We start from the raw sequence: 26,928 nt of genomic DNA on the forward strand, positions 1-26,928 counted from the left end.
AGCCTTCCCTGTGTGGGGGGAGTCCCTGTGGCCTCACGGCACCCCCACCGTTGCTGAGGGTCACCGTGGCCCCGAGCTCTCCCCAAAGCCAGAGCCTCCGGGCGCCGCCCCAGCCGTCTCTGCCTCTGTCCCTGCGGGTCTCTGGCGCGTCCCCTGGGCTAGGGCGGTGGGCGTGACGGCTCAGGGCTCCCGGCCCAGGCCCGTGGCTGCTGTGGCCACGGGCTCCCTGCTGGGTAGACTGGGACTCACGGGTGGCGTTTTGTCTCTCGCAGGTGACCTGCCTGCACACTCTGGGCTACCCGCCGGCCCAGGCGCAGGGGCTGCACGTGACCAGCGTGTCCTGGAACACCACCGGCTCCGTGGTGGCCTGTGCCTACGGCCGGTGCGCGGGCGGGTGTCTGGCAGGGAAGCTCCTCGGGCTCCTGGGCGCGCTGGCACCGGCTGGCAGACAGGGAGGGGCCGGTGCCCAGGACTTGCTTCGCCTGCCTTCCCCTCTGCCTTCCTCCTTGCCTCATGCCATGAGCTGCTCCCTGATGTGGCCAAGGGGTCCCCCTACCCTGGCATGGCGTCGGCCCGTCCTTGGCTCCCGGGGCCCCTGTCCTGGGGGTGGTGCCCTGGCAGAGCTTGCTGCTTAGGCCTGCGTGGGCCCGGGGGCGGAGGTGGGTCAGGAGCGGGCGGAGCGAGGCCTGTGCCTCCTGTGCAGGCTGGATGACGGGGACTGGAGCACCCTCAAGTCCTTCGTGTGCGCCTGGAACCTGGACCGGCGCGGCCTGCACCCCCGGCAGCCTTCGGCGGTGGTGGAGGTGCCCAGCGCCGTCATGTGCCTGGCCTTCCACCCCACGCAGCCGTCCCACATCGCAGGTCAGTGGCCGGTCTGCAGAGGGGCCGGACTGCACTGGGCCTTCAGCCCTGGCCCGGTAGGTGCTGAGGGCCCCAAGCCAGGTGCCGGCCAGGCAGAGCGGCGGCCGGCCAGGAGGGGGCAGCACAGGGCAGGCTGGGCACGGGAGGTGCTGTGCTGTGGGGGGGGGGGCAGGAGGAGGACGGGTGCAGGGCTGCAGAGCCCCTTGGCCCGGCAGCGGCCTCAGGACCGCCGCCTGGGGCCGGTCCTCAGGGAGCTGTCTCTGGACCCCTCCGGGGCCGCGGGCAGGTGCTGGGTGGGAGCGGGCTGCTGGGCGGGTCTGCCCTGCTCAGCCCTCCGTCCCGCAGGGGGCCTGTACAGCGGCGAGGTGCTGGTGTGGGACACCGGCCGTCCCGAGGACCCGCTGCTCTGGCGCACAGGACTGACCGACGACACGCACACGGATCCAGTGTGCCAGGTCAGAGCCTGGGGTGGGGGCGGCTGGCCCCCGCTCCTTGGCAGGCCCCAGCTGGCCGTTGGGCCTGCCACTGGGGCAGGGCAGGGCAGGGCAGGGCAGGAGAGAAGGCAGCCAGTTGGCACTGCCCTGGGGAGTGCGGGTGGCCGGGCGGCTGCTTTGCCTTCTCGGCTCCCAGGGCGTGAGTCACCTAGGGCCCAGCCCACCCCAGCCTCCTTTGAGCTGCGGGGGGGCCCGGGGGACCCTCCAGTTGTGCCCCGAGAACGAGTCTGGCCCCTAGGCCTCCCCTGAATTGTCCCCTGGTGTCCTGGGGGGGGGCACCTGGCTTTGTTGGACCCCTTGGCCTTGCGCTCCTCCCAGGTGCTGTGGCTGGCGGCGCCCCGGCACGGACACCGCTTCCAGCTGCTGAGCGTGGCCACCGACGGCAAGGTGCTGCTTTGGCAGGGGGCCGGGGCTGGCCGGCTGCACCTCACGGGGGGCTTCGCCCTGGCGGTGCAGCAGCTCCCGCGCAACACCAAGCTCAAGAAGGTGCGTGGGGCTGAGGCCGCGGCCAGCCCGGGTGGACGGGCAGGCCTGCGGGGGCCACTGAGCTGGACCTGGGGTGGGCTCTAAGGGTCCGGTGTCCACTGGCGCCCACGACTGCCCGTGACTCCACAGCCCCTCCGCGGGGAGACCCAGGTGGGCGCCACGGCGGTGGCCTTCTCCAGCTTCGACCCCAGCGTCTTTGTCGTGGGCACGGAAGGTGGCTTCCCGCTCAAGTGCTCCCTGGCAGCGGAGGAGGCCGCCCTCACCCGGCTGCCCAGCTCTGTGCCCCTGAGGGCCCCTGCGCAGTTCAGCTTCTCCCCCCACGGGGGGCCCATCTACTCCGTGAGCTGCTCCCCCTTCCACAGGTAGGCAAGGCCCTGGCCTGGGGCCGGGCCACCGTTGGCACGGTGGCACCAGCAGAGGGGAGGGCCGTGCCGCGGAGCCGCCCAGGTTGCCCCACGAGCCCTGGTCCTGCGGGGCCCGGGCCGAGGACTGGCCCCAGGTTTCGGGGTGGGGCGGCGTCTGGCGGAGCCTCGGCCGCCCCACGGGCACTCAGGCCCCGGCTCTCCCCGCTCGCCGTAGGAACCTCTTCCTGAGCGCGGGCACCGACGGCCACGTGCGCCTGTACTCCATGCTGCAGGCCCAGCCCCTGACCTCCCTGCAGCTGTCCCGCAAGTACCTGTTCGCTGTGCGCTGGTCCCCCGTGCGCCCGCTCGTGTTCGCCGCCGCCTCTGGAGAAGGTAGGACATGGCCCCTGGGCGCCGGCCTGCGGGTGACGGGCCCAGCCTTCCCGGAGCCGCCCGGGGAGCGCCAGGCCGGCCTCTGACCCACGCCTGTCCCTGAAGGGGACGTGCAGCTGTTTGACCTCCAGCGGAGCGCCCAGAGGCCCACGGTCTCCGTCCGGCAGACCCAGGACGAGAGCCCGGTCTACTGTCTGGAGTTTAACGGCCAGCAGCCCCAGCTCCTGGCGGCCGGCGACGCCGAGGGCGCGGTGAGGGTGTGGCAGCTGAGCTCCGAGCTCACGGAGCAGGGGGCCCGCGAGGTGGAGGCCCTGGACCGGCTGGCGGCCGAGGTGGCCACCTGAGGCCGGGGGCGCGGCCGCGCTGTGTGTGTGGAGCTGAATGAAGTGAAGACAAGCTTTTGGGGAGCATCATTTATTTGTCTTATACATGGAAACAAAGTTGGGGGGCGGGGGTGGGAACGCTCAGGTTTCCGCGAAGCCGGACGGCGCGCTGGCTCCACCGGGGGCGCCCACAGCTGCGGGGCCGCGGCGACTGGACGGGGCGGCGGGCGGCGCCATCTTACCCAGAGCGAAGCAGGTTCAGGGGCGCGGGGGGCACAGCGACATGCAGCGAGCGGCGGGGCCGGGCTCAGTTCACGAAGAGCGAGCGGGTGAACTCCACGTAGTCGAAGGCGGTGGGGAGCTCGCGGCCCTTGCCGTCCACGTAGAGCTTCATGTGGGACACGCAGTAGTCGGCTTGTTCCCGCGTCAGGTTCTGGGGCGAGGCGAGGCGGCAGCGTCACCGGCCGCCCCAGCGCGCCCTAGCGCGCCCCAGCGCGCCGCCCACGCGGGGGAGAGGGCACGCGCCGCACCTGGTACAGCTCCTCTTTGGTCACGTAGGGCTTGCCCTCGGCGCTCAGGGCCCGGAAGGCGCTCTCGATCTCCTCGCTGGACTTGACGTTCTCCGTCTCGCGGCTGATCATGAAAGCCATGTACTCCTGCAGGGAGACGTGGCCGTCCCTGGGGGGAGGCGGGCGCCGTGAAGGGGCAGCTGGGTGCGGAGGGGCCCCAGGGCTGCCCCGAAGCTCACCTGTTCGGGTCCACGGTGTCCAGGATGGCCTCGAACTCGGGGTCGGGCTCCCCCTCTTCCACCATGGGCAGGTCGTAGCCCAGCGAGCGCAGGCAGGACTTGAACTCCTGGTGGTTCAGGCGGCCGGACTTGTCCTTGTCGAAGTGTCTGTGGCGCAAGCCGGGCAGCTCAGCAGCCGGCCCGTGGCTGCCGCCTCCCCGGGGAGGGCCTGGGCACTTACTTGAACATCATGCTGAACTCCTTGAGGGCCTCCTCGGTCACCCCCGTCGTGTTCCTGCGAGGGAGGACAGTCAGCGCCGCCTCCCGCCCCACAGCAGGCCCGTCCCGCCGGGCCCCGGGCCCACCTGGCCTGGATCTGCTGCTCCAGGTTGTGCTGCATGCGCATGCCCAGCTGGTCCAGCTGGTCCCACTGCTGGGCCAGGCCCACGGTGCTGTGCTCCGTGTACTTGTTGTCCAGGATCAGGGCTTCCTCCATGGCGGCGCCCAGATCCTCAATCTTCTTGAGCTGACTTCTCATGGCCCGGATCTCTTGGTGCTTGCGCTGTGGGAGAAGGCAAAGGGGTGTGGGGCCCGGCTCTCGCCTGGGCGCCTGCGGGCGACCTCGGTGCGGCCAGCCACAGAGCAGAAGGGGCGCCGACCCGCAGGGAGCACTACCCTGGACAGAGGAGCCCCAAACTCGGCGGCCACAGAGCCAGGCGACGGGGCGGGGACCCTGGAGCCGACGCGAGGGGACCCCGCCAGCCACCTCTGCCTGCCTCACGCACTCACCTTGGTGGCTTCCAGCTGGGATTCCAGGGTCCCGGACTCCTCCACCATGCAGGACCTAGACACAGACGCGCAGTGAGCGGACGGCCTGATGGCGGCAGGCCCCGAACCCGGAATACTGCGCTGTCAGGTAGACCGGTGCCGGGCGGCCTCCCGCTCCTTACAGAAGGGGTGCCGCCCACCAGCTCCCTCTAAGTGGCCATGGGAGCCAGGGAGGGCCTGGCAGCTGCGGCCCGAGGTGGCACAGCCCCGCTGACCCTGCTCCCAGGCCAGGACCCTTTGCCACGTGACTCCTCAGGCCCAGCGGGTGACATGTGCCTGAGCAAGCCTGGCCTGGGGGCAGGGGGCCTTAGGAGCCAGTGTCCGCTTCCCCAGGGAACAGAGAGGCTGGGGCCTGACTGCCCTCCGCAGGAGCCCCTGTGCCACCCGCCACCTGGGGGGGGGGCTGGGGGAGGCGAGGTGAGAGGTGCCGGCTGGCCCTGGAAACCCCTGGGTCTCCAGCAGGTTCCTGAGGAAGGAAGCCACATGCCAGCGTGACGGCCACTGGGAGGTACCCCGACGGGTGTGCTGAGAGCATGCCCCGACGGGTTTTGAGCATGGCTGCCGCTGTCCAGAGGGGGCCGTGGCTGTGCCTGACCCCGGATCCAGCCGCCAAGGAGCTAGCGACAGTCAGCGCCGCGCCCGTCGGGGCCCCGCAGGGCAGCCGGGCTCTGGAGCCCCCAGCCCCCGACACGACAGTGCGCGGTCACAGAAGGCACCAGTGAACGAAGACAACAGAGTTGGGGTTACGTGAAGGACAAGTCACACTGCGTGTGTCCACGGTGGGGTTCTGGCTCAGCCTCCCGGGAACCCCCATTTGCCCCAAACTACCCTTGGACAGCCAGCAAGCCAGGGTTAGCTATGCTGGCTCCCCAAGTTCAAGGTGCTCTGGCAAGGCAAGCACTGGGCTTCCTCCTACCCCCGCAGATCAGACTCACAGTCACGCCACGTCCCCAGGGAAAGCACCCCCGGGGCCTGGGGCAGGAGGCTGGGTGCAGGTGCAGTGGGAGGGGGACAGACCCCTCTTCCCAAGCGGCCGAGGGTGGTGGGTTAGTCAGAAAGCGGAGCCGCCTGGGGAAGTCAAGAGTGCATCGGTAAACCACAGTGAGGTAAGAGAGAAATAAGGAGAAGAACCTTCCAGACAGATCATCCCCAACTTCATATTGATAGACACGAATGACCCGACGATACGCTATGCTAGTCAGAGAAAAGAAACCAAATGAATACACCAGAGGCGGAGCGAGCACACGAGACAGACACACCACAGGCCCGGGCTGGCGGCGCGCAGGCGGGGACCTGGCGGACGTGGAGCCGTGGCCACCCGCCGGGACGGGCAGCCTGGGGTCAGCGCGTGCTGGACAGGGCTGGGGAGGAAGCACACGGCGGGAGCATGGCGCCTCCCGGAGACAGAGACGAGACCCAGGCTGGGGGCGCGGGAGGGGTGGGGACGCCAGGGTGGCTCAGGCGGGAAGCTGCGGTCCCCGGGTCCCGCCAGCGTGGCCGGCTGTGGCAACAGCCTTCTCCCGCTGCCCCCAGACCCCCATTTACCGGCCTGCAGAGGCTCGGGAGGGCGCGCCTCAGCCACGGCTGCCCCGCCCCGGCCCGAGGTGGGCCTGGGAGAGTGCTGAGGTGGCAGCCTGGACAGCGGCCCGGGCCTGGCGCAGGGCAGGCAGCCCTACTCCTCGGGCTCCTCCCGAGCCCTGTCGGCATCACTTGGCAGCCCTGGCACCTCTGCTTTCTGTAAGGGCAAAGCATACCTGCCTCCCCCCGCCAGGGGAGGCCCCTAAACACTGGCTTCCTGCTTCCTGCGTGTGGTCCCAGAGGACACTGGGAAGGCAGAGGCCGGGGAGCCCGGCAGCATCCGGCCGTGGAGCAAGCACGGTGGAGGCCCTGGCTCTGGCCTCTGGCGTGACCACACCCCTGACCTGAGGGCGCCCCTGGGATGGGAACAAGGTGGGAGTGGCTCCCCTCCCCAGACTGCAGGCTGTTCTGGGGGAGCAGCAGCAGCGGGGGGCAGGAAGCCCATCCTAGGATCCTCGGCAAGCCAGACCACGGGGGCCGGGGCGGAGGAAAAGCACACGAGACACCACACCACGGGCCCGAGAAATAAGACGATATTAACCCATCGAGGAGATACGTTCTGCGGTGAGGTCAGCCAGGCCGGGGGCGTCCCGTAGAGGCGGCGGCGGCGGGGGCAGGGGCAAGAGAGAACAAACAGGACATCAGCCACGTTGCCGGGCGGGCGGGCGGCTGTCAGGTGCAGCGCCCGGCCCCGCCCTCCCTCGTCCGGCCCCAGCCGGAGCAGGCGGCACCTGGTCTCCTGGATCCACTGGTGGAAGGCGTTGGCGTGCTGGGCGAACTCCTGCCGCAGCTTGTCGTTCTCCTCCTGCCGCCGCTGCTCCTTCTGCAGCTCCAGCTCCCGCTCCTGGGGCCCAGGAGGCAGCGCCCGTCACCCTTGGCCCACCCCGGGGCAGGTGCGGGCGCCACCTCGGGAACTGACCCGCGGCCGGAACGCGGGAGGGGCAGGCGGTTCTCTGAAGTCCAACAGGACGAGAACTGCACTAGATCGGGGACGGCGGGGCGGGGTGGGGGCCGCCAGACAGGCTCTGGGGCGCCCCCCATGGCCGCTGCTCCAGACCGGCCAGGCAAGGAGGGAGGGGCTGGCGGGCCAGGTGTGGGTGGGGGAAGGGCACCTTGATGATCTTCTGTAGGTTCCTCCAGGTCTCCTCCAGCGCCTCCATGGTGAACCAGGTGTAGGGGTTGGAGGCCACGCGGAAGCTCTTGATCTGGCGATCCAGCTCGGCCAGCTGGTTGAAGTCAGCCTGGGCCGAGCTGAGGGAGGCGCGGAAGGCGTCATGGGCCTCGCGCAGGGCTTTGATCTCCTCCAGGGAGTTGCAGCGCACGGGGTCTGTCAGATCCTCCTCTGCATTCTCAAACCAGCTGTTGAAGGCCGAGGCCTTCTTGGCAAAGGTCAGGAAGAGGTCCTCCACCTGCACACAGAGGGGCAGGGGGCCGCTGCGAGGCCTGGGCAGGAGGGGGCAGCACGGGTGTGGCTGGGCTCCCTGTCTGCTCCTCCCTCGCCGTCTGCGAGCCCCTCCGTCCTCTCCCCATCCCAGGGGCCTCGGAAGGCCCCCCAAAGGCCAGGGCATTCTCTGTGGCCCCAGTGGCCTCCGGGCCGCATCAGATCCAGCGCCGAGAGAACGCAGAACGCAGCCGAGTCGGCGCGCCGGCCTGCGGGCCGCCCTCACCTTGCGGAAGTGACTCTGGGCCTCCAGCAGCTTCTTTTTCCGGGTGGCTGAGTTGGCTAGAAGCTGGCTCCATCTCTTCATGAGGGAGGCATGCCGGGCCTCGATGGCCTTGGACTGAATGTGCTTGGCGGCCAGCAGCTGGTCTTTGAGGGCAGTGATGTTGGCAATGCCCTCCTGCTGGAAGGCCTGCAGGCCGGCATCAAAGGTTTCCTGGAACAAAGAGCGAGAAGCGATCTGCAGCCTGAACTCTGGCTGCCTCAGCTCAGATGGTACCAGCATCTGCCCAGCCAGACGGTCACCAACACTCGCGGCGTCTCCTCAGCTGGCCGCCACTGGCCACTGCCTCCCCCTCAGCAACCCCACACTCCAGACAGACTGGGGCACTGGGCTCCCCACCCTCTCTGCCTGAGAGAGGCGACCCATTCAGTCCACCCTTCGAGACTGGACCTAGCTCATCAGACTGTCGCTCCCGAGACCTGTCCCGTCCCCCTGCCTGCTGGAAACTGGCCAGGCCCGTCTTGCGGCTGCAGCATGGGGACCTGGCCTGGAGGCCGTGTGGCCGGAAGGGAACCGGTCGTGGTCTCAGATGCTGCCCACAGCCACCTGCCGGGAAGTGGCATTTGAGAGGGGGTGTCAGCCACCAGCGAAGCGACCCCCACTGACCTGCTTGGTAAGGAGAGTCTGGACAGACGACAAGTCCCGGCCGTAGTCGTCCGTCTTCAAGCTGTTCTCCTTTTCACCTTGAAAGCCAAGCGCGGGAGTTGGAGCACGGCTCTCGGTGCCGCCAGGCGAGCAGGCAGGGCGCCGAGGGGCAGGGTGGCTTCACACTGAAGCCCAGCAGCACCAACAGTGGCCCTGAGCTGCCCTCAGCTGGCTCCTGCCGGGGCCCCGGGCCCCCCTCCCCAGTGCTCGGCAGAGTCCTGCTGTCCGCCCCGATGCGGCTCAGGGGCTACTTATGGGCAGTGGCCAAAGCGCCCCCCAGCGCAGCTACGCGTCTCCTGTGCCTGCAGCAGTTCAGGCCTCATCTCGGGGTGGGGAGACCAGCAGCGCTCACCAATCCAGGACTCCACCACGTCGGCCTTCCAGTTGAACTGCAGGAAGGCCGAGTTCTCGTCCAGCTTCGCCTTCCTCTGGGCCGCGGCTTTCTCCAAGTCTGACACTTTGCCGTTCAAGCCCTTCATCTTGGAGGAGATGCTCTCCTCGTGGTGATTGTTCTGCGTGGGGAGAAGTAGACTGGTCAGTGGCTGTCCCCTCCGCTGTGGGCCCTGCTGGGCGGCTGTTCTCTGGTGGCACCGTCAGCCTCCTGCCCTCCACCAGGGAAGAACAGTGGCCGGCGTGTCCAGGTGCATCCGAGGGAGAGGTCGCTGACCTCCTGACAAGGGTGGCACGGCCCTTCCCCTGACGGGACCTGCTGGGGAGACAATGAGGAATGTGCGGAAGTGCCAGTGCTGCAGTGCAGCTGTCAGTTGTGAATTTTGATAGCAAAAAATTAGAGAAAGCTTAAAAACAGGTGAGAACGCCCAAATCCGCCTACTCCAACATGCCCAGAGCAGAGATTCAGCCGCACGTCAATGAACACCGCAGGCGGCGACGGCCTCAGCCCCGACTTGGCCCACGTGAACACACGAGCCCGCGTAGAGCTGCCGAGGAGGCCCGGAGTGGGCACGCGCTGGGGCAGCCCCGCGGCCGCCCAGGTCTGTCTGAGGTTACGCTCACCTGTTCACCCGGCCCAAGGCAAGGCAAAGCCGCACTCCCACCGCCCCAACCCCATCTGCAGGCCGTCATCTCTCAAATTCCCAGAAATCTTGTTTACAAGTGTGGGCGACAGGAAATGACAGCCGTGAGGAGTCTGCCCTGCACTGAGCATCTGTCCCTGTGCCCAGGGACTGGGCGGCCCCTCTGGTCACTGAAGGCCGGGGGCAGCCTCCCTGTTGGCAAGAGCACCGCGGACTCTGTCCTGCTTTTGCCCCTCAGAGCTATGTGATGGGACCAAACCCAGGACTTTTAGCAGACTCATTTTTAAAATGCCCTGAGGACAGTGAGGTGCTGGCCTCTGAGTGGACAGGCTTCCGCTTTGCGAGGGCTGGGCCGTGTGTGGCCAGAGCTGGCGTCAGGCCTGGCGCGCTCGCTCCGGGCAGCCCCCGTAGCTCGTCAGAGAGCTGTACTTTGAATTTTGAGGTTCTCCTGGACACGAGGGGCTCATCATGACACCAGGCAGAGGAGGAAGCCGCAGCTCCGTCCGCCCCGCTCACACCAGGGAAGCGGCGCCGGGCAGGCCGGTGTCACAGGCAGCCACGCCAGGCGGCTGGGGGCCACGACCCACAAGATGCGAGAAAGCTCTGCAGTGCTGGTCTCCGGTGGCAGGCCACGGGGATTCTATGATTTGCTTACTTGTACTCTCTACTATCTTTGTCATCTGAAACATCTCAGCTGAACTAAGAGACGCACACTCTGGGTGGGGCCGTGTCACCGGAGGGCCGCAGGGAGGCGCTCCTCTTAAACTTAGAACAGCTCTAAGGGCAACAGCCAAGCAGCTGGCACCTCTCTCTCCTCTGGGGCCACGCGCCAGAAGGGCGGCGGGCGGGCACTTGGGGCTGCCCAGGAGGAGAGCCTGCAGGTGCCCGTGGAGACGGGCGGGCACGGCCCCACGCAGACTCACCTTCTTGATGAGGTCTTGTCCGTTAGCGCAGACGTCGCCCACCCGGTCCTTGTGCACGGTGAAGTCTGTCTCAAAAGCTTCGTGTTTCTTCAGCAAGCCCTGGAGGGAAGGCGAGGCCTGCACTGAGCCCTGTGTCTCAGTGGGATGGAGATGGGACGGGGCAGAAACACGCCTGCCGTGAGACCGGGGGCGGCCAGAGGAGCCGGCTGTGGGTGAGGGGCGGGCCCAGCTCTAGCTGATCAGTACAGCGCCCTCTGCCCCCTCACAGGCCAGCGAGCACAACACAAGTCTCAGATAAACACCAGCAAAACGACACTTTGCCTGGGGTCTGGCCTGGAGCATTCTGAAGGACGGTGACACCTCCCTTCCTCAGCTGTTCAAGTGCCGAGTTTGCCTCGACCCCGCCAAGGACAGTAGTCGCGCCTGCGGCGGTGAGCGGCCTGACTCTGAGGCCACCCTGACCCCCAGGACAGACTCTGCCCCCGCAGCCAGGGGTCATCTTCGCCAGCGTCTCACCACGAGGGGCAGCTGCCCCTTCACCTCCACCCCATAGGTTGAGAGTCCAACCGTCCCCCCAGGGATCCAGGGCTCCTGTGACTGCTTTGGCCAACAGAAGGCAGGGAGAAGGCCCTGGGGGGCACCTGAGGCTAAGCGATGGGACACCCGGCAGCTCTAGCCTTGCTGACCGCTGACCGCTGCGTAGGTCGGGTGAACCTGTGCAGAGTGAGGCCTCCTGGAGGGGCGGAGTGGCCCAGCCAGCGGTGGCCAGAGGATCCCATCACGCACTGCTGCCTGAACGCGGCTGTGCCAGGGACGCCCTCAACTCCCAGCCACGGGAAAAATGCTGCAGTTTGGGGAGCATGTCGGGGGGTGAACATGCCCCTAAATGGTAGATAAAAGCTATAACCTCTGGCATCGGGAAGGGAGGAAGGGGGTCTCTGCAGGTGAGTCCAGTTCATCTTAGACTGGGCCTGACTGTGCCTGACTGGGCCTGACTGAACGTGACTATGTCCTGAAAAGAGGCAGGAGCTCTGCACACAGACACGCAGGGGCGCCCCGGGAGGCAGGAGCCGAGCAGCAGCCGTGACGGGAGAGCCGCGAGAGGCAGCGGCCCCTCCTCGGGGCGTTTCAGAAGGCCAGGCCCTGTCTGCAGCTCGATCGCAGACTTTTAACCTCTAGACTGTAAGACAGTAAACTTCTAGTGCCCAAGACACGGTCTGTTGTACGTGGCGTTGGCAGCCGCTGGGACAAACAGCGTCTCTGCCGACGCTAACACTACTCGGGCTGAGGCCGGGCTCCCGACCCGAGCGCAGAGCCCGGCCAGCTCTGCCCACACCTGTCACGAGCAACGAGCAGCGGTCCTGGCTGCGGGCGCTGCGGTCTCCGGGGGAGCCTGGCCCTGAGTGGACAGGCAGGAATGGGACAGTGGGTGCAGGAAGCAGCAGCACCCGGGCGCTCTGACCTGGATAGCAGCAAGGGTGTCCCCATAGTCTTCACTGGCCACCAGGGTCATCTTCTCATTGATCCAGGCCTCCTCCTCCTCCACATTGGCTACAAACTGCTGATATTCCAAGGACTCTTCCAGTCGCTGACCCCTGACGGCAGGAGACAACAAACTCAGCCGTGACGCCTAAGCCGGCCCCGGAGAGTTAACACGAGCTGCCCACTCCTGACGACAGTGGGTGTGAGTGGCTCCGTCAAGCCTCTCGTCACACAAAGCAGACATGGAATCCGGAACCGTCTGTCGATTCGGACGCACACCAGGAGCCCAGCTCAATACAGGCCTGCGAGAGGTGCACCGGGGCAGGCCGGCCGGACCCAGGATGCCGGGAGGAGCCGCAGCCTCGGGGGCGGCCTGGGAGAGGTGTGGCCCGCTGCCCCCACCCCGCCCCCGGCAGGACGCGCGCTCCGCACGGGCAGCTCACCGGGCTGCCGCCAGCTGCTTCAGCTCCTTCCAGTGCTCCAGGAACTGCGCCAGGCGCTGCTGGATCTCCTCCTTCCCGATGGTGTTGTCGTCAGACAGCTTCTTCCCGGTGTCCAGGACGCCCTGATGGTCAAAAAGGACTTGATGAACAGCTACTGCTGAATTCCAAGGAAAGGCCTCGACATCAAATTCAGACCTCCTCCTCTCTGGGTTGGGACGAGGGGTCGCAACACTGGAGGCCTCGGCAACAGAAGGCCCCGCGCGCCCGCTCACCTGGATGGCCGGCTCGTGCGCAGCCAGCTCCGCCTCCAGCCGTTTGTGCTTCTTCCTCAGGTTCTGAACGCCGGTTAAATCTCGACCGTAGTCCTCAGAGCTCACTAGCAGCTTCTTCTCCCTGGATGACGTGGGTGGGCGGCGGTCAATCTCGGCACCACTTTAGCAGGAGAGGCTTGGCCAACACAGTGCGCTGAGCCCCCATGGTGCCCTTCACCCACTGCCACGAATGTCCAGGACGATGCCCGCCAGACTCGGGAACCCAAGGCTCCATCAGTGGCATCCGCCACGTGCCTGGGAGCCCACACTGCGCAGCAGCCACATGAGGAGGTGCTGGTGGCTTGGCCCCACCTACCTGCCTTCACCAAACACACAGGAAAATGTGATGGAGCTGACGGAATTTTTTTTTAAGAAGTGCAGAATTAAAAGGCCTTGCATGCTACATTAACTGAGAGGCAGACTGGAACCTTCGGTGGAAGGAGAGCTCAGTACCTGAAGAACAAGCCAAGCCAACCCCCCGGAACTGCTCTTCCCCAAGCGCAGGCGTCCTTCCAGCGAGGGGCGCCTTCCTCTCAGCGGTGTGGGCGCAGGGACACCCGTCCCCTCCCAGTGTCACCACCACAGCCACTTGCCACCAAGGCCCGGTGGCCCGGACCTCTCGGCTGACCCTCAGGCCCTGGGGGCCCAGCTCCCCCCACTAAAGCCTCTGGCCTGAGCCCAGGTGCACATACTTGATCCAGGACTCCTCATCATCCATGTCCCGGAAGAACTGGTGCAGGCGATGGGACTCGTTCAGCCTGGCTCGGCGGGCGGCTGCCATGCTCTTGATCTTCTGGAAGCGACCATTGATGGTGTCCCTCTTGTCCTTCACTTGGGAGGTGTCGAAGGCACTGCTGGTCATCAGGCTGTCTGCCTGGCTGTTAAGGTCCTTCAGGCGGTCCTGGGCAGGGACATGATGGGAGAGGTGAGAAATCCAGGTGTCCCGAGTATCTGCTGGGAAACGAGGACTCGGAGACCGGCTGGTTTGAGCTTTGCCTGTGCGGAGCGCCAATGCTCCCCAAGTAGCAGTGGACCGTGCTTCTGGAACATGGAACTCCTTCTGGGGAGCTGTCGCCTGCCTCCTGGCTGTGTGGAGGGGCGGCGCCTACGGTTCGCTCAGGGCGGGGCTCGCCGCCCCAAGTGAGCTCTGGCCAGGCACTCAGAGGGGCCCTGGCGCTGAGGGAGGGCGGCATGACTGAGCGGCTGCCGATCGAGCAGAGGCGCCCCAGCGCCGCGGGGGTGGGAGAGGCGCTGCCCGAGCCGAGCGCCACGGCCGCGGCCCATCGGCCTCTCCTCAGAAGACCCGCCAGCAGGCACTGCGATCAGTCAGACTGCTCCTTCTCAGCAAACTTTAGGCTGGGCTCTAAAGTAAACCTGTCACTTTAAAGAAATCAAAGTTTATCACTTATGACAAAAGCCCACATTTCCTGAACAACTTAGAATTCTGGGAAATCTGCATCCACCTCCCCCCAGCTGCCCCATCGGCACGGGTGTGACGTGGCCAGCTGAGTCTGAGGCGTGCAGGAGACCTGTGGGACCCACAGACCAACGTTTCCAAGTGACCGTGACATCACGTGTGGGGACGAGAGTGACCTGAAGTCTCAGACAAAGTCGTGGGTTTTGATGGTAAACAGTATATAGAAAACCGAGAGCATTTTAGAGTCCACAACTCATCCCTGCGGGAGGGAGACTGAGTCAGCGTGGCGTGGCGGCCGCCCCCTCCTCTCCGTGTGAGGCGGTGTCTGTACCAGGCCACGCACGAGGCCCCCAGTAGGGTCCGAGTGTGGGACACGGAGCTCCGTGCACCGTTAGTGCATGTGGAGACTCACGGAACCACCCCCAGTGCCGACTCAGGTGTCGCTGCGACTCCTGCAACCTCTCCTGTCTCTGCCTCTCCCGTTGGTCTGAGACGATCACAGAAATGGAAGCAGAGCGCGCGGGCAGCCCTTTCAAATCAAACTTGAAACATTTAACTGAGAAAAAGCCCCACGTTGAATACTGGTGAAACTGCCAAACCGGCGTCCCAAGCTGTGCTGTGTCCGGACGGCACAAGGCCCGTCCCCAGACCAGACACACCGCGAGCTGCAGCACGCACGCGCCTCCCCACACGCACCCGGCGCCTGTGCAAGCGCTCGCTGCGGGCCGCACGCCTGCCCTCACCTCGTGGGCAGAGATATCTGCCTCCAGCAGCTGATGTTTCTTCAGCAGGTTGTTCACAGAAGCCAGGTCTTTGCCGTAATCCTCAGAGGCCAGCAGGGCCTCCACCTGCAGCGAGACACCACAGCAGGGGCAGTTCAGCTTTGCAAAGCCCAGCACGCCCCTGCTGTCCCCAGTCCCCACTTGGACAGATGTGGACGCGTCCACCGCAAGTGCTAACTGCTGCGATGCCCATGTGGCCGGATCTGCGGGCAGGCGCAGAGCCGGCACGCGGCAACGTGCACAGCCGGCGGCAGCGGGCCCCAGGGCCCCATTCTTCCCGCCTCCAGACCCGGGAGAAGGCGCCCTGGCGCCGACTCCCTGCTGTTCGGCCGCCACCTGGCAGATGCATGGGTCCTGCCCACCACATGCCTACTGGTCCTTCAACTGCACCCCCCCGGAGCCCCCCAAGTCACCGCTGCCTAAACAGTCACGGCCCGCTCACGTGTCCCCAGAGCACACGACCCGCACGTCTGCGGAGGCTTCCTGTCAGCAGGCCTGGGAGCCCCTTCAGAGTTTGGGCCGACAGACCTACCGCCCCACAGGGGAGGGGGAAGCCGGGCGACATCACCTCAGAGAGCCAGAAGTCGAAGTCCTTGATTCCGGTGTTAAAGTTCTGCTGCTTGTTGGCTTCTTTTAGTTTCTGGCTCTTTTCAGCTGACTTCTGCACCAGGAACTGCCACTGGTCAGCTAAAGCAGCCAGCCGGGCCTGGGGGAGGGAGCCTTTGCAGATGGCGCCAGAGGAAGCCCCCCGCCGAAGCAGCCCCCCCCCGAAGCAGGCTGGGGGACTCTCTGAGACACTGGGCGACACAGCTGGGGCCCTTCCCACTGGTGCTCCCCACTCATCATGCCCCGAATCTTCTCATGCTTATTTTACTTCCCGTCTACATCAAGGCTGAATGTAACCGGTCCCCCTCTTCCTGGCCAGGACGACAGGAGCCAGTGGACCATACCTTGACGGCGTCCTCGCTGCCCGCACAGGCCCCGCGCTCGATGAGGGAGTTGCCCATGTCAATGACCCCCCGGATCCGGTCAGCGTTGGCATGCAGCTCTGCCTCGAAGGCCTGGTGCTTCTGGTGCTTGCTCTGGAAGACCCAGAACCACCTTTTAAAGCCAGGTCCTACTAGGTCTGTTTGTCAGGAGAAGGGAATTCTCTCTTGGAAGGAAGGGAGTGGCAGTGAAACTTCAAGAACTGGGGGTAAGTGTCGATTTTTCATGAGATGCCATCCAAGAGTTTTTTGCACTGCTGTGGGGATGAGTTGTTGGGGAGCTCAGCAGGAGGCTCCGCCAGGGGAAGGGAAATACGCCAGCTCGGGAGCAGGTGAACTGAGGAAATCCCTGAAGCAGCGTCAGGGAGTGAGGCCCGGAGATGTCCTAACAATTTGCAGAGGATGGTGACAGCCAACTGCAGTTTGGAGTCTATGTCACATCAGTTTGCACCCACAGCTTGCTCGCTAGCGGACAAAGCTCTGCAAACGCAGTGTGGCCACCCCGACATCTGAGGAAGCACCAACATGAAGCCTGTGTGAAGGCCGCTGCCCACCCACACGGGGCCCTTGCTGGCATGGTATCTGGCGGCTGCCATTAACCCAAACCCCAGGATGTGATCCTCCCTACTATGGGGAGGAATCTGGTTTTGCTAGGAAAAGGAAGGACTGGGAGAAAGCTGGGCCCGATGCCAAGGGCTGCTATGGTTTAGGGACCCACAACAGGGCAGACGCAAGGACACAGCCGTGGCACAGCTCTGGGTGAGAAATGCGGGGCCGCAGGGGAGGGAGTTACTTGGGAAAAGAGCCGAAAGGAAAAAGAAGTAGAGTCGGGGAAGGTTTCTGCAGCAAATGTTTCATTTCAGGGGCAGCAACCGCCAAGGAGGAGCCGCTGAGGCCACCCCGGCAGCCCGCCCCACCGAGCGGCACCCAGCTGTCCCGACAACGCTCCTGGGTCCTTGTCTGCTCCCCCTCCGGGTCACCCTTCATGCATGTAAGTGACTTCTGAGCTACATTTGGAAAGCCCCTTTCTCACCCTTGGGTAATGCTAGCTTCTACCTTAGCTCCTACCCGTCTGCTCTTAGGACCGGATGCAGACAGCCTGCCTCCTTGAGCCCTCCAGCTGGCCCGCCCGGGGACTGGCGCTCGGGACACAAACTGGTGTGCAACGCAGCCCTGGCCCTCGGCCACTAAGGCCCACGGCCTACGCAAGATGCAGAGCAAGTGGTGACAAGCACCACTTGGAAGCAAGCAATTACTGCCCCCCAAATCAAACATTGTACAGAACTTGCCCAAGATAAACTGGGAGAGGAGGGGACCGAGGGCGGCAGGCTAATACGAGAGCAAGCCACATCCCGCGGGACTTGATGGATGTGAGGGTGATTAGAGATGGAGGGGTGGGCGAAGACAGTGACAAGACTACACAGAAGGACAGACGGACCACAGCTCGTTAAACTAAGACTCTTTAAATAACAAGAAAAAACTTACCAGCAGCTTGGAAAGCTACAAAAATAGATTAAAATAACAAGAGTTCAGTATACAGACAGAACACACATGCCAGCCAACACTCACTCTGCCGCCACTTCCCCTGGGAAGCTCGGCACCGGGCCGTGAGCAGAAGGGGCCACCACAGCCCCCCCGGGGCCACATGGCTTCAACAGAGACGCCGGGAAAGCAACTCTGATTGGCTCCGAGGTTTCGGGGGGGCTCGTCCCTGGCTTAGCTTGTTGAAACACGTTCACTGGATTCACCACAGACAGGCGGACATGGTTTCACAGCCACACTCGCCTTGCGGGGCAGCTTTTCTCAGTGAATCCTACTCAAGGGCACAGCTGCTGCGGAGGCCGGGCAGCCTCGGCCGCTCACCTGGATGTTGGTGGGGTCCTTGTACGACTCGTCACTAGCCGTCTGCAGCTTCTCGCTGATCCAGGCCTCAATCTCGTCCACATCCCGGCTGAACTGCTGGAGGGTCTGAGATTCTCCCAGCTTGGACCTCTTCTCGATCATCTGCGCTTTCAGACGCCGCCACCTGGGAACGAGAGGCCGCACAGGGTGAAGCCGACAGGCCGGGCTCTCGCACGGACGCGTGTGGCCTGCGCGGCACCCACCTGTCCAAGACCTCGCTGCGCCGGCTGGCGATGTCGCCTTTGGCGTAGTGGCCGGCTGCGATGAGCTGGTCAGCAAAGGACTGCAGGGCAGCGATCTTCTCCTCCTGCCGGCAGACAGAGCGAGAGGGTGAGGCGTGAGGCGGCGCCCCACCGGGTGGCAGCGCCAAGAACAGTTACTTGGCGACTGAGAACTGCGGTGACAGGATCAGAATACACTGACACTGTAGAAGCGGAGAGTAAAAAGCCAGAGGAAAGTCTGATTTCAATCATTACTTGAGTAGTTTAACCAGAAGATTCCGGGTCACACGGGGGAAAGGCCAAAGCTAGGACACCCGTCGCTGTCACAGAAAACTGAGGCTTCAGAGGCGGCTGCTGGGTCCTCAGCAAGACGGCTGGCAAGCACAGCCTCGCAGCCTGCCGAGCGGGTGGCGTGTCCCTCACATGCCCCACCCTGTGTCTTCCCGGTGTTTCCCCCGTGACCTGTCATCGAAGCCTCAGGAAACCAGTGTTTACATGTGAGGTCGAGAAGGCTCTCCAGTGCGCGCCCTTCTTTTCCGTGGAGACATAACACGCCTCTCACTGCGGTGGCCTCGACACCGAGAGTTTTAATTGAAGGAAGCTGCCGAGCTCAACTGCACAGACAACCGGGTCACGAACAGGACAGGAAAGGAGAAAAACCAGCGAGGGCTGACGGAGACCTGGAAAAACCCAGATTCGGACGGAAAGGGGCAAAGGCCTCACCTGCACGTTGATTGCCTTGTCGAAGTCCTCGTGTTTCTTGATGAGGGCCTCCACGCTGTCCAGCGAGTCCCCCCTGTCCTCGGTGTTCAGGAAGGCTTCCCGGGCAGCCATCCAGGTCTCCGCCTGCTCGCAGTCCCGATGGAAGAGCTGGGGGAGGGACGCAGGTGAGAGGACAGCTCTGTGGCAGCTGACCCCGGCGGGAGCCGGAGCCCTGGCCGCGCTCACGCACCTGCAGCTCGAGGCACTGATCCAGCATCATCCTGCGCTGGGCCCAGGCCTTCTCCAGGCCGGCACGCTCTTGATCGAGGGTATCCAGTTTCTCCTTGATCTCTGGGCTGGCATAGTGCCCATGAGCCAGCAGCTGCTGCCCAAACTGCTCAAATGCCTGGAAAGTGCCAGCCCTGGCATCAATTTCTGTCCGATGTTCCTGCCAAGAGGAGGGAAGGCATGAGGCCGCTGGCCGTGGTCGTCTGCTCCAGCAGCACTGTGACACACAGCAAAGGCAGAGGGCTGAGGCCGCCATCTGCCCAGAAGAGCCACCGCAGACGGGGCTACCCACCTGGTGTCGCTCTAGCAAAGCCTCGGCTCCGGTGACGTCCTTGGCAAGCTCGTCTGAAGACACCAGCCCTCGTATGCCATTGATCCAAGACATGAGGTCCCTAGAAACCAGACCCATGGGGGAGCGGCTGTTACGTTATCTGGCCTTCTGCCTAGCCTAGGAACTTTACAGCAGTTAATCTACAGAACGGGGCTGGATCTCTGACCAAAAGGGTTTCAAGGCCTCTTGTTCATACTACTGAGGAAAACCAAAAGCTCCTCAAGAAAACAGTCTTGCTACTAAGATCTTCTCACCCTAAAACTGAGCTAGCACAGACAGACCGCCAGCACGGCTCAAGTCTCCCAGTGTCCAGTGGAAACATCGCTCTCAGCAGCGAGGCTGGACAGCCCAACTCTGCTGCACTCTGGTCAGCTGCATGCGGGTGTCCTTGGACAAAGGCATGAGAACCAGCGAGTGCTAGCCCCGTCCTCTGCTGCCTTCCACAGACACGCAGACTAAGCAAATCCAGACGCCGAAACAGGCTCCATGAGGGGGTGGGAGTGTCATGGCTCCGGGGGATCACCCACAGAGAGCGGGACTGGTCCCAGCTGCTGGCCAGAGGGTGGCGGACACTAAACGTGCTGAGAGCCACTGAGTGGGCGGAACGTTTCGAAATGGTTCTCTGTGCTGTGACCTCACCTCAACAGAAAGAAACAACAGAGTAGCCCAATGGGGCCGCCTCCCAGAAGTGTGTGCAGGGGGAAAAAAATCATCTCCCTACTCCTGCCTGGGCCCTGGCTCACACTCACACATGACCCTGAGCAGCAGCACAAAACCACGCAAGTGCCTCTCCCAAGTGGGCCCATCAGGCACGTTTGGAACGGCCTGGGAGGGACGCAGAGCAGCCCCGGGTCAGGCGAGGCGCCCGGTCACGGCATCCCCTGCAGTACCACCGTCCTGGACTCTGACCCGTGCCTGTCGCGAGAGGAAGATGCCGAGGGTGGAGATACACCTGACCGGAGGAGGCACGACGACCGGGCCTGCTGGTACTTCTCAGCTACTGGCGGGTCCCACAATCGGTGCTGGGTGCACACCCAGGATGCTGGGGGCGCGGCATGGCTGGGACACTGCCCTCCAGCCACATGCTGCTCTGTGACACTTTGGCCAACAAGGAGTCCCAACAGGACTGCAGGGTCCTGCAGGGAGGCCACGAGCTTGGAGTGTGGCAAGCACATGTGCACTATCGCCACAGGCGAGGAGCCTTGCGTCTCCACCACTAACTGGCAGAGCAGATTTCTGTGTCAGGGCAGATTTCTCAGGGTGCTGATGGAGAGGCAGCCCACAGGATCAGGCCCTTGTCCTGGGAGACACACAACCATGCTGAAGTAGCTACAGTATAAAGCCCACGTACCTGCCACCTATGTTCACGTGGGTCAGAAAGACAAAATAAACATACGCAGCAACATCACGGAAAGCTAACAGCTGACAAGTGAAATACACTGTTCTTACGACATCTCTGCAGTCCTCAAACTTCTCTACATACAGCAAGTTCACGGAAAAACTAAGTTCCATATCCAGGAAATGAAAGTTACTAAGTCTGAGAAACTGCCTGGCAGCAGGGGAGGGCTGTGTGCGTGCTGGAGCGGAAGCTGGGCCCGGCGGGCTGAGGGCCCACGCAGAGTGCGGCGCGAGAAGCGAAGGCGCTGCGACCCGCAGCCCGGGAGCCGCGCGCACCGGAAGTCGCTGAGGAAGCGCTGCAGGTCGTGGGAGTCGCCCAGCTTGGCCTTGCGCTGGTCGGCGCGCCTCCCCAGGCTGCTCCACGCCTGGTTCAGCTCTGTGCATTTTTCCTTGAGGTCCTCTGCCGACTCAGGGTGGGACTGGATCAGGCGCTGGGCCGTCTCCCCAAGGGAATTGACCTGTGGGAAGAAGCAAGCAACAGGGTGCTCAGCTCAGCTGGCTCATGGGCGGCTCCGCCGGGGTCGTGGCATCTCCCACCTTGTCGCCGAGCGCCGCGAGGTCCCGCTCGAAGCCCTCATGCTTGCGCTGCAGCGCTTGGACACTGGCCAGGTCGTGGCCATAATTGTCTGTGTTCAGAGCCTGGTTCTTCTCCTCGATCCACTCTTTGGTTTCGTCAGCATCTCTGCGGGTGAGACGCCTCCGGTTAGTAAATGCCGAAACAGCTGCCGTGACCACAGGCCGAGCAGGTGTGTCTTACTCAGCGGACAAGAACGCTGTGGGGCTGCCCAAGCACACCAGAGGACGAGGTGGGCCCTCCCACAGCAGCGCCGCCGTGCGAGCTCCTGGGGCCCGAGCACACGTGCGACGCCCGCACACTTGAGGCACTGGTGGGGAAGCCCCCAGCCCGGCCGCCCCTCACCTGTGGAACCTCTGCACCTCGTGGGCGCTGCCCAACACCTGGCTCCGCTCCTCGGCCAGCTGCTGCAGGGACCGCCAGCGCTCATTCAGCTCCTGCAGGGCGACAGTGCGGGTCAGCTCCCAGGTGAGTGCGGGTCAGCTCCCAGGTGAGCCCGCGCCAGCACGGCAGGCCCAGGGCGCCGGAGGCTGCACCTGAAAGCTGTATGCCGAGGTCATTCCTGTTCCCTGCCTTCCTAGCGGACACGGCGAACACACAACTCCAGCAATAGTCCAGAGTCAGACCTTCACCAAAGTCCTACCAGCACCAGAAAATAGGGCACTCTCGAGGCAGCTGGAGAGACGCAGGTGAGTTACCTGACCCCTCTCGGCCTCTGGCATTGGCTCTGTAAAGTGCCAAGTGGACGCGTCCCAGTACCGAGCACGTGGGGCCAGAGGGAGGCCGAGCCTCCACTGTGAGGCAGCAACAAAGGCATGGGCTGCCTTCTGGAGCAGACGCCCCTGCACGCCGGGGCAGACCAGCTCTGCTATTGACTGGCAAGGGCCCCTGGGGAGAGGGGCCAAGCCAGCTGCTGCCACGGGACAGCTGCTCTGTCCCCAGACCCAGGAGGAGGTGCCAAGCGCACAGGTGCCCAAGTGATTAGGACAGAGACCCAGTGCAGACAGAGAGCAGCCAGGGAGCGGACCAGTTTCTTACCTTGATGGAGTTAAAGGTGGCCACGGTGTGAACCATCAGGCGAGCAGACTACGAAGGGGAGGAAAGCAGAAGAGCAAGAATAATCAAGTGTCTGCCAATTACGGCTCAAATTTGAAAAGCAAGTGCCATTAAGCCCCAATTGTAACCAAAATTGTCTTACAGGGATCACCATCAAAATTCTGAGCAGAGACAATAGTGAGCCCCAGGGCACAATCAGACCCAGATCAAGGGTTGTTTTCCGCACAGTGAGAAGTGAGAGCGCCTCTCGGACAGAAGGACAGCCGACCACAGAGCGGCCGGGAAGACACAATTTAACAGATTCTGGTGGCTGAGACTATCACTTAACTGTCATTAAACACCCATTGCTCGCTTCTAGGCGTGGTTACTGGGCTACTGTGCTTCTGAACACTGTCCCCTTGACTAGGGTGGAAGGGCAAGCCAGTGAATGCACTTTCTCATACAGTAGTGGCTGCTTTCAAAAATAAATGTCCCAGGCCCTCCCTGGTGGCACAACGGGTTAAAGCTCCACACTATGAAGCTCTCCGAAACCACTGCAGCACGAGTTCGAGCCCCGGCCAGGGAGTGACCCACAGGGCGTGGCAGACCTCTTCTGACCTGCCCGCTGCTCCCCTCAGCAGTGCACTTTTGTCTGTCTGCCTGTCCTGCTCCCCACTCTGTCTCTGGTGAATCCGCTCACCTCTTGCACCTCTGGCCTGTACACTAGTTCTGTATGCATAAATAAATCTTTAAAACACACACACACACACACACACACAAAAGTAAGAAAAGATAAATAAACGTCTCTTGGATCTCAGATCCCAGCTCGTTTTATCTGAAAGGCCCTGGGACACAGGACAGTCGTGACCCGCTTGCAGGCACTCGCCCCCAACACTGTCAGCAGCGTGGGCGTGCACAGGGCTGGAGGGCAGACACCGGGCACCAACCACCTCCAGACCAGGTGTTTGTGTTTATAAATCCACCTGATGTATGTTTCTGTAAAAATACTTAGGCCACCAGGAAAACTGTTGCAGTCTGCTGTCCATTCATGTCACCAATGATTAAATTTCACTTTGTGAGAAAATTTAAAATTGAGAAAAGGGGAAAAGCAGAATCAACTGGAAAAGTCAGCCCCTCTCCCCTCCAGCCAAATTTAGTCTCTTTACTGAGCGGAGCAGCCTGGGGGCGACGCGGGTGGGTAGGTGGGAAAGCAGGCCAGCAGCAGGCCTCTAGAGGGCTGAGGTCAGGACGGCCACCCTGGAGGGGTGGTGGGGAGGGTCTCTTGTTTTTGGGTTTTTGCATCTTCTTCCTGTCTCAGGAGGGTGGACTCGGGGAAGGGAGGAACCTGCCCTGATTCGCTCCTGGCCAGGAGAAAAGGTGCCAGGGTCGTGCGTTGGGCAACCAGCCCCAGGACTGGTGCTGCCAAGGCTGGGGAAGAGGCCTGCGCCTGCCCTGGTCAGGCCCGGCCAGGAGTTCTCAGAATCACGGCTCCGGAGCGCTCTCCTTCCTGAAAGCCTCTCAGGGTCTGCTTCATTCTGCGGAGCCTTTCCTAGGCCGCAGGAGATGGTGCTAGACAGCTGACGAAGGCAAATCTGCCTTCCTTTTCACTGTCAGCTTTCCAGTCAAGGGCCAAGCCCTTTTGAGGGCGCATCCACTGGTGGGCCGGGCCAGGCCCGGCTACACAGCTCCGCCTTGGCCGAGTGCCCTGTGGCAGCAACGCAGGTAAAGACGCCTGGCCCGGCACACCCGGAGGTCTGAGCAGGACACTCTGCTGCTGTGGACCAAGCATCCTGTTTTAAGAGCTAACAGCTTCGTGTAATGTCAGGAGAAATCCACCCCAGCACGTCTAGAGACCACCAAAGGCTCACACAGGCGCGAACTCTGAGAACAGCTTGCCAGGGAAGGGCGCGAGGCCGGAGACGCGCCCAGAGGTGGCTTACCTTCCACGGGGAGGCGCCCTTGGCGTCCGCTTCGTCCTGTCACAGAAAGAGGGGTTTGGGCAAGTGAGGGCCCACGGCCGGGCGCCACCTTTCCTTCTCCCTGCGCGGTGTGGACCCCCCGTGACCCAAGCTGGCTGGCTGGGCCCAAGCACCAGCTGCCCAAGGGAAGTGAGGCGAGCAGATGGGGCAGCAGCTAACTTTTTATGCAGTACGAAAGAGAATGAGGAAGTTAAATGAAAACATTATCAACTTCTGTTACATTCATGGATTTTGAAAAGGGCAACTTTTCAAAAGTGCAGAAAAAGCATAGAAAGACCAAATTGAGAAACGTTTGGAGACTTTTCACACGAGAGGCATCTGTGAGGCCCGGACACGGAAATCCTTAGGAGGCACTGGACTTAACTCCCTCCCCAGGGCTGCTCCTCAGCCAAGCTCCACATGGCGCTCCTGGCACTTACCCTGGGCATCGCACCGTATACCTCCTGCAAGAGAGAAGAGTGGCGGTTACGGGAGACAGTCTCACGTCTCGGCAGTGCCCACCGAGTCCAGCCTGAAGGCGCAGGAGAGACACAGAAAGACGGCCGGCCCCGAGGGCTGAAGGGCTTCCTGAAAGTCTACTAGAGACTGGTATTTTCATTTACATGAACGACACACAAGGGCCATTTTGCAGCGTTTAATGGGCTCAAGGTGTGAAGGTGAGGACACTGGCCCACGGAAGCTGACTAAAGCGTTTTAAGCCACAGAGGACGTGACATTCCTGGTCACAATTCTGTCCTATGGACAAGGGCGTGTTGGGCAGTGGAGGGTCAGGAAGGACCAGTACGCCCCTGCGGCCCAGAGGCCTGGTCTGCGAGCCGACGCCCACCTGCTGCTGTACAGCCTGCACTTCCTCCGCCATCAGCCCTTCCGACTCCAGGTCTTCAGCCACCTTATTAATGTCCTTCAGCCGAGACTCATTGGCCTTCAGATCCTTTAAAGCAAAAACCACAATAATGAGACCAGAGGAGCAAGGCAAAAGCAGGGGCATAGGGCTCTGGCTTTCTGTGTGTTAAGTACGGAACAGCTAGCTTTTCTAGTCCCCAGCCCTGACTGTTACTCTTAAGTGGGAAAATACAAGGTGACTGCAATCCGCACCTCTCAAACTCATTTGGTTACTGTAATTAACAAACCACGACGGGGATTGCATGCAGTTTTTAAGGAAGCTTTGTTTAGGGAGATAACACAATTTTTAGAAAATGTGGTATTTTGATGCCCAGCCACGCCGCAGAACCACTCCCCAGCCACTCCCCAGCCACTCCCCAGCCGGTCCTTTTTAACTGGCTATAAAACTACGTCAAGCTGGGAAATGGGTGCATGCAAAGCGTGGTGGACACGCGTGAGTATTAGCCAGCCACAGGGCGCAGCGCCGCCGCCACCCAGGGGCCCTGGACACTGCTCAGTGGGCGCTCAGTCCAGGGACGCAGGTCCAGAGACGAGGAGCAGCCGGTGGCGGCAGAGAGGTGGTGCAGGGTGTGCGGCTCTTTTGAAGTGAAACATTGTGGTGCGAACTAGAGGTGGTGGCTGAACAATACAGAATGTGTGAGGCACTTCTGAATCGGACCCGTTAAAAACACTCCTCCCAGTGGGGAAAGGGATCAAAAACAGGGGGGAGGGGAAGGGAGGGAAATGCACGGGACTAGGGTGGTGGCACAGGGGTGATCTGGTGATGGGAAACCCGCGGGGATTACAATCAAGATGGAAAAAAAAATGTGCAAAATGATGTAAAAATAAACTTTGTAATAAAAACAAAAAACAAAAAAAAACACTCCTCTCATCTTTTCGTATTCTTAGATTCACAAAGTTCTTAACACAAGAGAAAATGATGTGTTTCCCTGAAAGGAAAGTGGCCCAAGGACAGCGAGTTGGGTGGAACACACCTGTGGTTCTCCTCTTCATCATCTGGTCAAGAATCAGGAGAACCGAGCCCTGGAACAGTACTGACCCCACCACAGCTGCCGGCCCTGCCCACCTTCTGGAAGTCGTCGAACTTCTTCTGCAGCACCTCCACCTGCTCCAAGTCTGCGCCCACCTCCTCGCTCGTCAGAGCAGCTTCCTTCTCGTTGATCCACTGCTGGAGCTCGTTTGCCTCACGGAACAACATGAACTTCTTGCAACTCTTCTCCAACATACCTTTACGCTTCTCACCCAGTTCCAGCAGAGAATGGTATCTGGTGCACGGACAGGGAGACAAGGAGGCAGAGACAGTCAGCCTTCCAGAGAGCCAGCACAAAGGCAGACACCAGGTGTCTCCGAGATGCCGGTCCCAGGCCATGAACGTGACAATGCGCCCTGGTGACAGAGAACCGGCCAGAGATGAAGATGAAGCGCCAAAGGACCCACAGCACAGCCTCGGGGGTGAGCACCTGGCTGCTCACAACGGGGTGGCGAGGACAGCGAGGCACCCGGCCACGTCCACACTCACGTCATGAGCACACAACCCAAATCTCGCCTTGAGCACACGTGGGCTCGGGTGAGACGCCCAGAGGGCAGCTCCAAACGGGCAGCACGCCCAGAGGGCAGCTCCACTGGCTCCTCAAGCAGGCGAGAGGCCCGAGGGTGCACACCGTGCCCCGGGCCGGCAGGGGAAAACGAGGTAGGGACGGGCTGCCTGTTACTGCTTTGTCAGCTGGCAGGTCTCTCAGGAAGAACCAAAGGATGTTATAAGCCTTGAGAAATAACACAAAGGTTGAACACCTACTCTTTGGAGATATGAAACT

The 26,928-nt window shown here is 62.7% G+C and overlaps 2 protein-coding genes across 5 annotated transcripts in view; one reads left to right on the forward strand and one right to left on the reverse strand.

Annotated features, from left to right (window-relative positions):
• The window catches only part of WDR34 (WD repeat domain 34), a 12,130-nt gene extending 9,148 nt beyond the window's left edge, over positions 1-2,982 (forward strand). Inside the window, 7 exon segments of the mRNA XM_004677894.2 lie at positions 273-382; positions 704-861; positions 1,207-1,316; positions 1,674-1,841; positions 1,971-2,203; positions 2,421-2,578; positions 2,684-2,982. Coding sequence (XP_004677951.2) covers positions 273-382; positions 704-861; positions 1,207-1,316; positions 1,674-1,841; positions 1,971-2,203; positions 2,421-2,578; positions 2,684-2,922 — 1,176 coding nt within the window. The 3' untranslated portion in view covers positions 2,923-2,982.
• The window catches only part of SPTAN1 (spectrin, alpha, non-erythrocytic 1), a 48,598-nt gene continuing 24,646 nt past the window's right edge, over positions 2,977-26,928 (reverse strand). For 2 of the 4 annotated variants that reach the window (XM_012721317.1, XM_012721316.1), the window contains 35 exons: positions 26,181-26,379; positions 25,038-25,142; positions 24,631-24,654; positions 24,173-24,208; positions 22,236-22,283; positions 21,543-21,634; positions 21,161-21,305; positions 20,900-21,081; positions 19,187-19,286; positions 18,857-19,054; positions 18,628-18,774; positions 17,887-17,990; positions 17,645-17,807; positions 17,267-17,281; positions 15,746-15,877; positions 15,364-15,501; positions 14,757-14,861; positions 13,289-13,497; positions 12,558-12,678; positions 12,286-12,407; positions 11,823-11,955; positions 10,361-10,459; positions 8,756-8,915; positions 8,365-8,441; positions 7,702-7,911; positions 7,147-7,443; positions 6,766-6,878; positions 6,576-6,593; positions 5,588-5,650; positions 4,418-4,472; positions 3,994-4,190; positions 3,870-3,923; positions 3,650-3,796; positions 3,432-3,579; positions 2,977-3,334 (listed from right to left, as the gene is read on the reverse strand). In XM_012721317.1, coding sequence (XP_012576771.1) covers positions 3,209-3,334; positions 3,432-3,579; positions 3,650-3,796; positions 3,870-3,923; positions 3,994-4,190; positions 4,418-4,472; positions 5,588-5,650; positions 6,576-6,593; positions 6,766-6,878; positions 7,147-7,443; positions 7,702-7,911; positions 8,365-8,441; positions 8,756-8,915; positions 10,361-10,459; positions 11,823-11,955; positions 12,286-12,407; positions 12,558-12,678; positions 13,289-13,497; positions 14,757-14,861; positions 15,364-15,501; positions 15,746-15,877; positions 17,267-17,281; positions 17,645-17,807; positions 17,887-17,990; positions 18,628-18,774; positions 18,857-19,054; positions 19,187-19,286; positions 20,900-21,081; positions 21,161-21,305; positions 21,543-21,634; positions 22,236-22,283; positions 24,173-24,208; positions 24,631-24,654; positions 25,038-25,142; positions 26,181-26,379 — 4,282 coding nt within the window. In that variant the 3' untranslated portion in view covers positions 2,977-3,208. The remainder of the gene's footprint in view (positions 3,335-3,431; positions 3,580-3,649; positions 3,797-3,869; positions 3,924-3,993; positions 4,191-4,417; positions 4,473-5,587; positions 5,651-6,575; positions 6,594-6,765; positions 6,879-7,146; positions 7,444-7,701; positions 7,912-8,364; positions 8,442-8,755; positions 8,916-10,360; positions 10,460-11,822; positions 11,956-12,285; positions 12,408-12,557; positions 12,679-13,288; positions 13,498-14,756; positions 14,862-15,363; positions 15,502-15,745; positions 15,878-17,266; positions 17,282-17,644; positions 17,808-17,886; positions 17,991-18,627; positions 18,775-18,856; positions 19,055-19,186; positions 19,287-20,899; positions 21,082-21,160; positions 21,306-21,542; positions 21,635-22,235; positions 22,284-24,172; positions 24,209-24,630; positions 24,655-25,037; positions 25,143-26,180; positions 26,380-26,928) is intronic. The other 2 variants (XM_004677276.2, XM_004677274.2) reach the window with 1 other exon arrangement.

This window comes from Condylura cristata, unplaced genomic scaffold (genome assembly GCF_000260355.1).
Source record: "Condylura cristata isolate star-nosed mole 26May11 unplaced genomic scaffold, ConCri1.0 scaffold00006, whole genome shotgun sequence".
Classification (NCBI taxonomy): domain Eukaryota; kingdom Metazoa; phylum Chordata; class Mammalia; order Eulipotyphla; family Talpidae; genus Condylura; species Condylura cristata.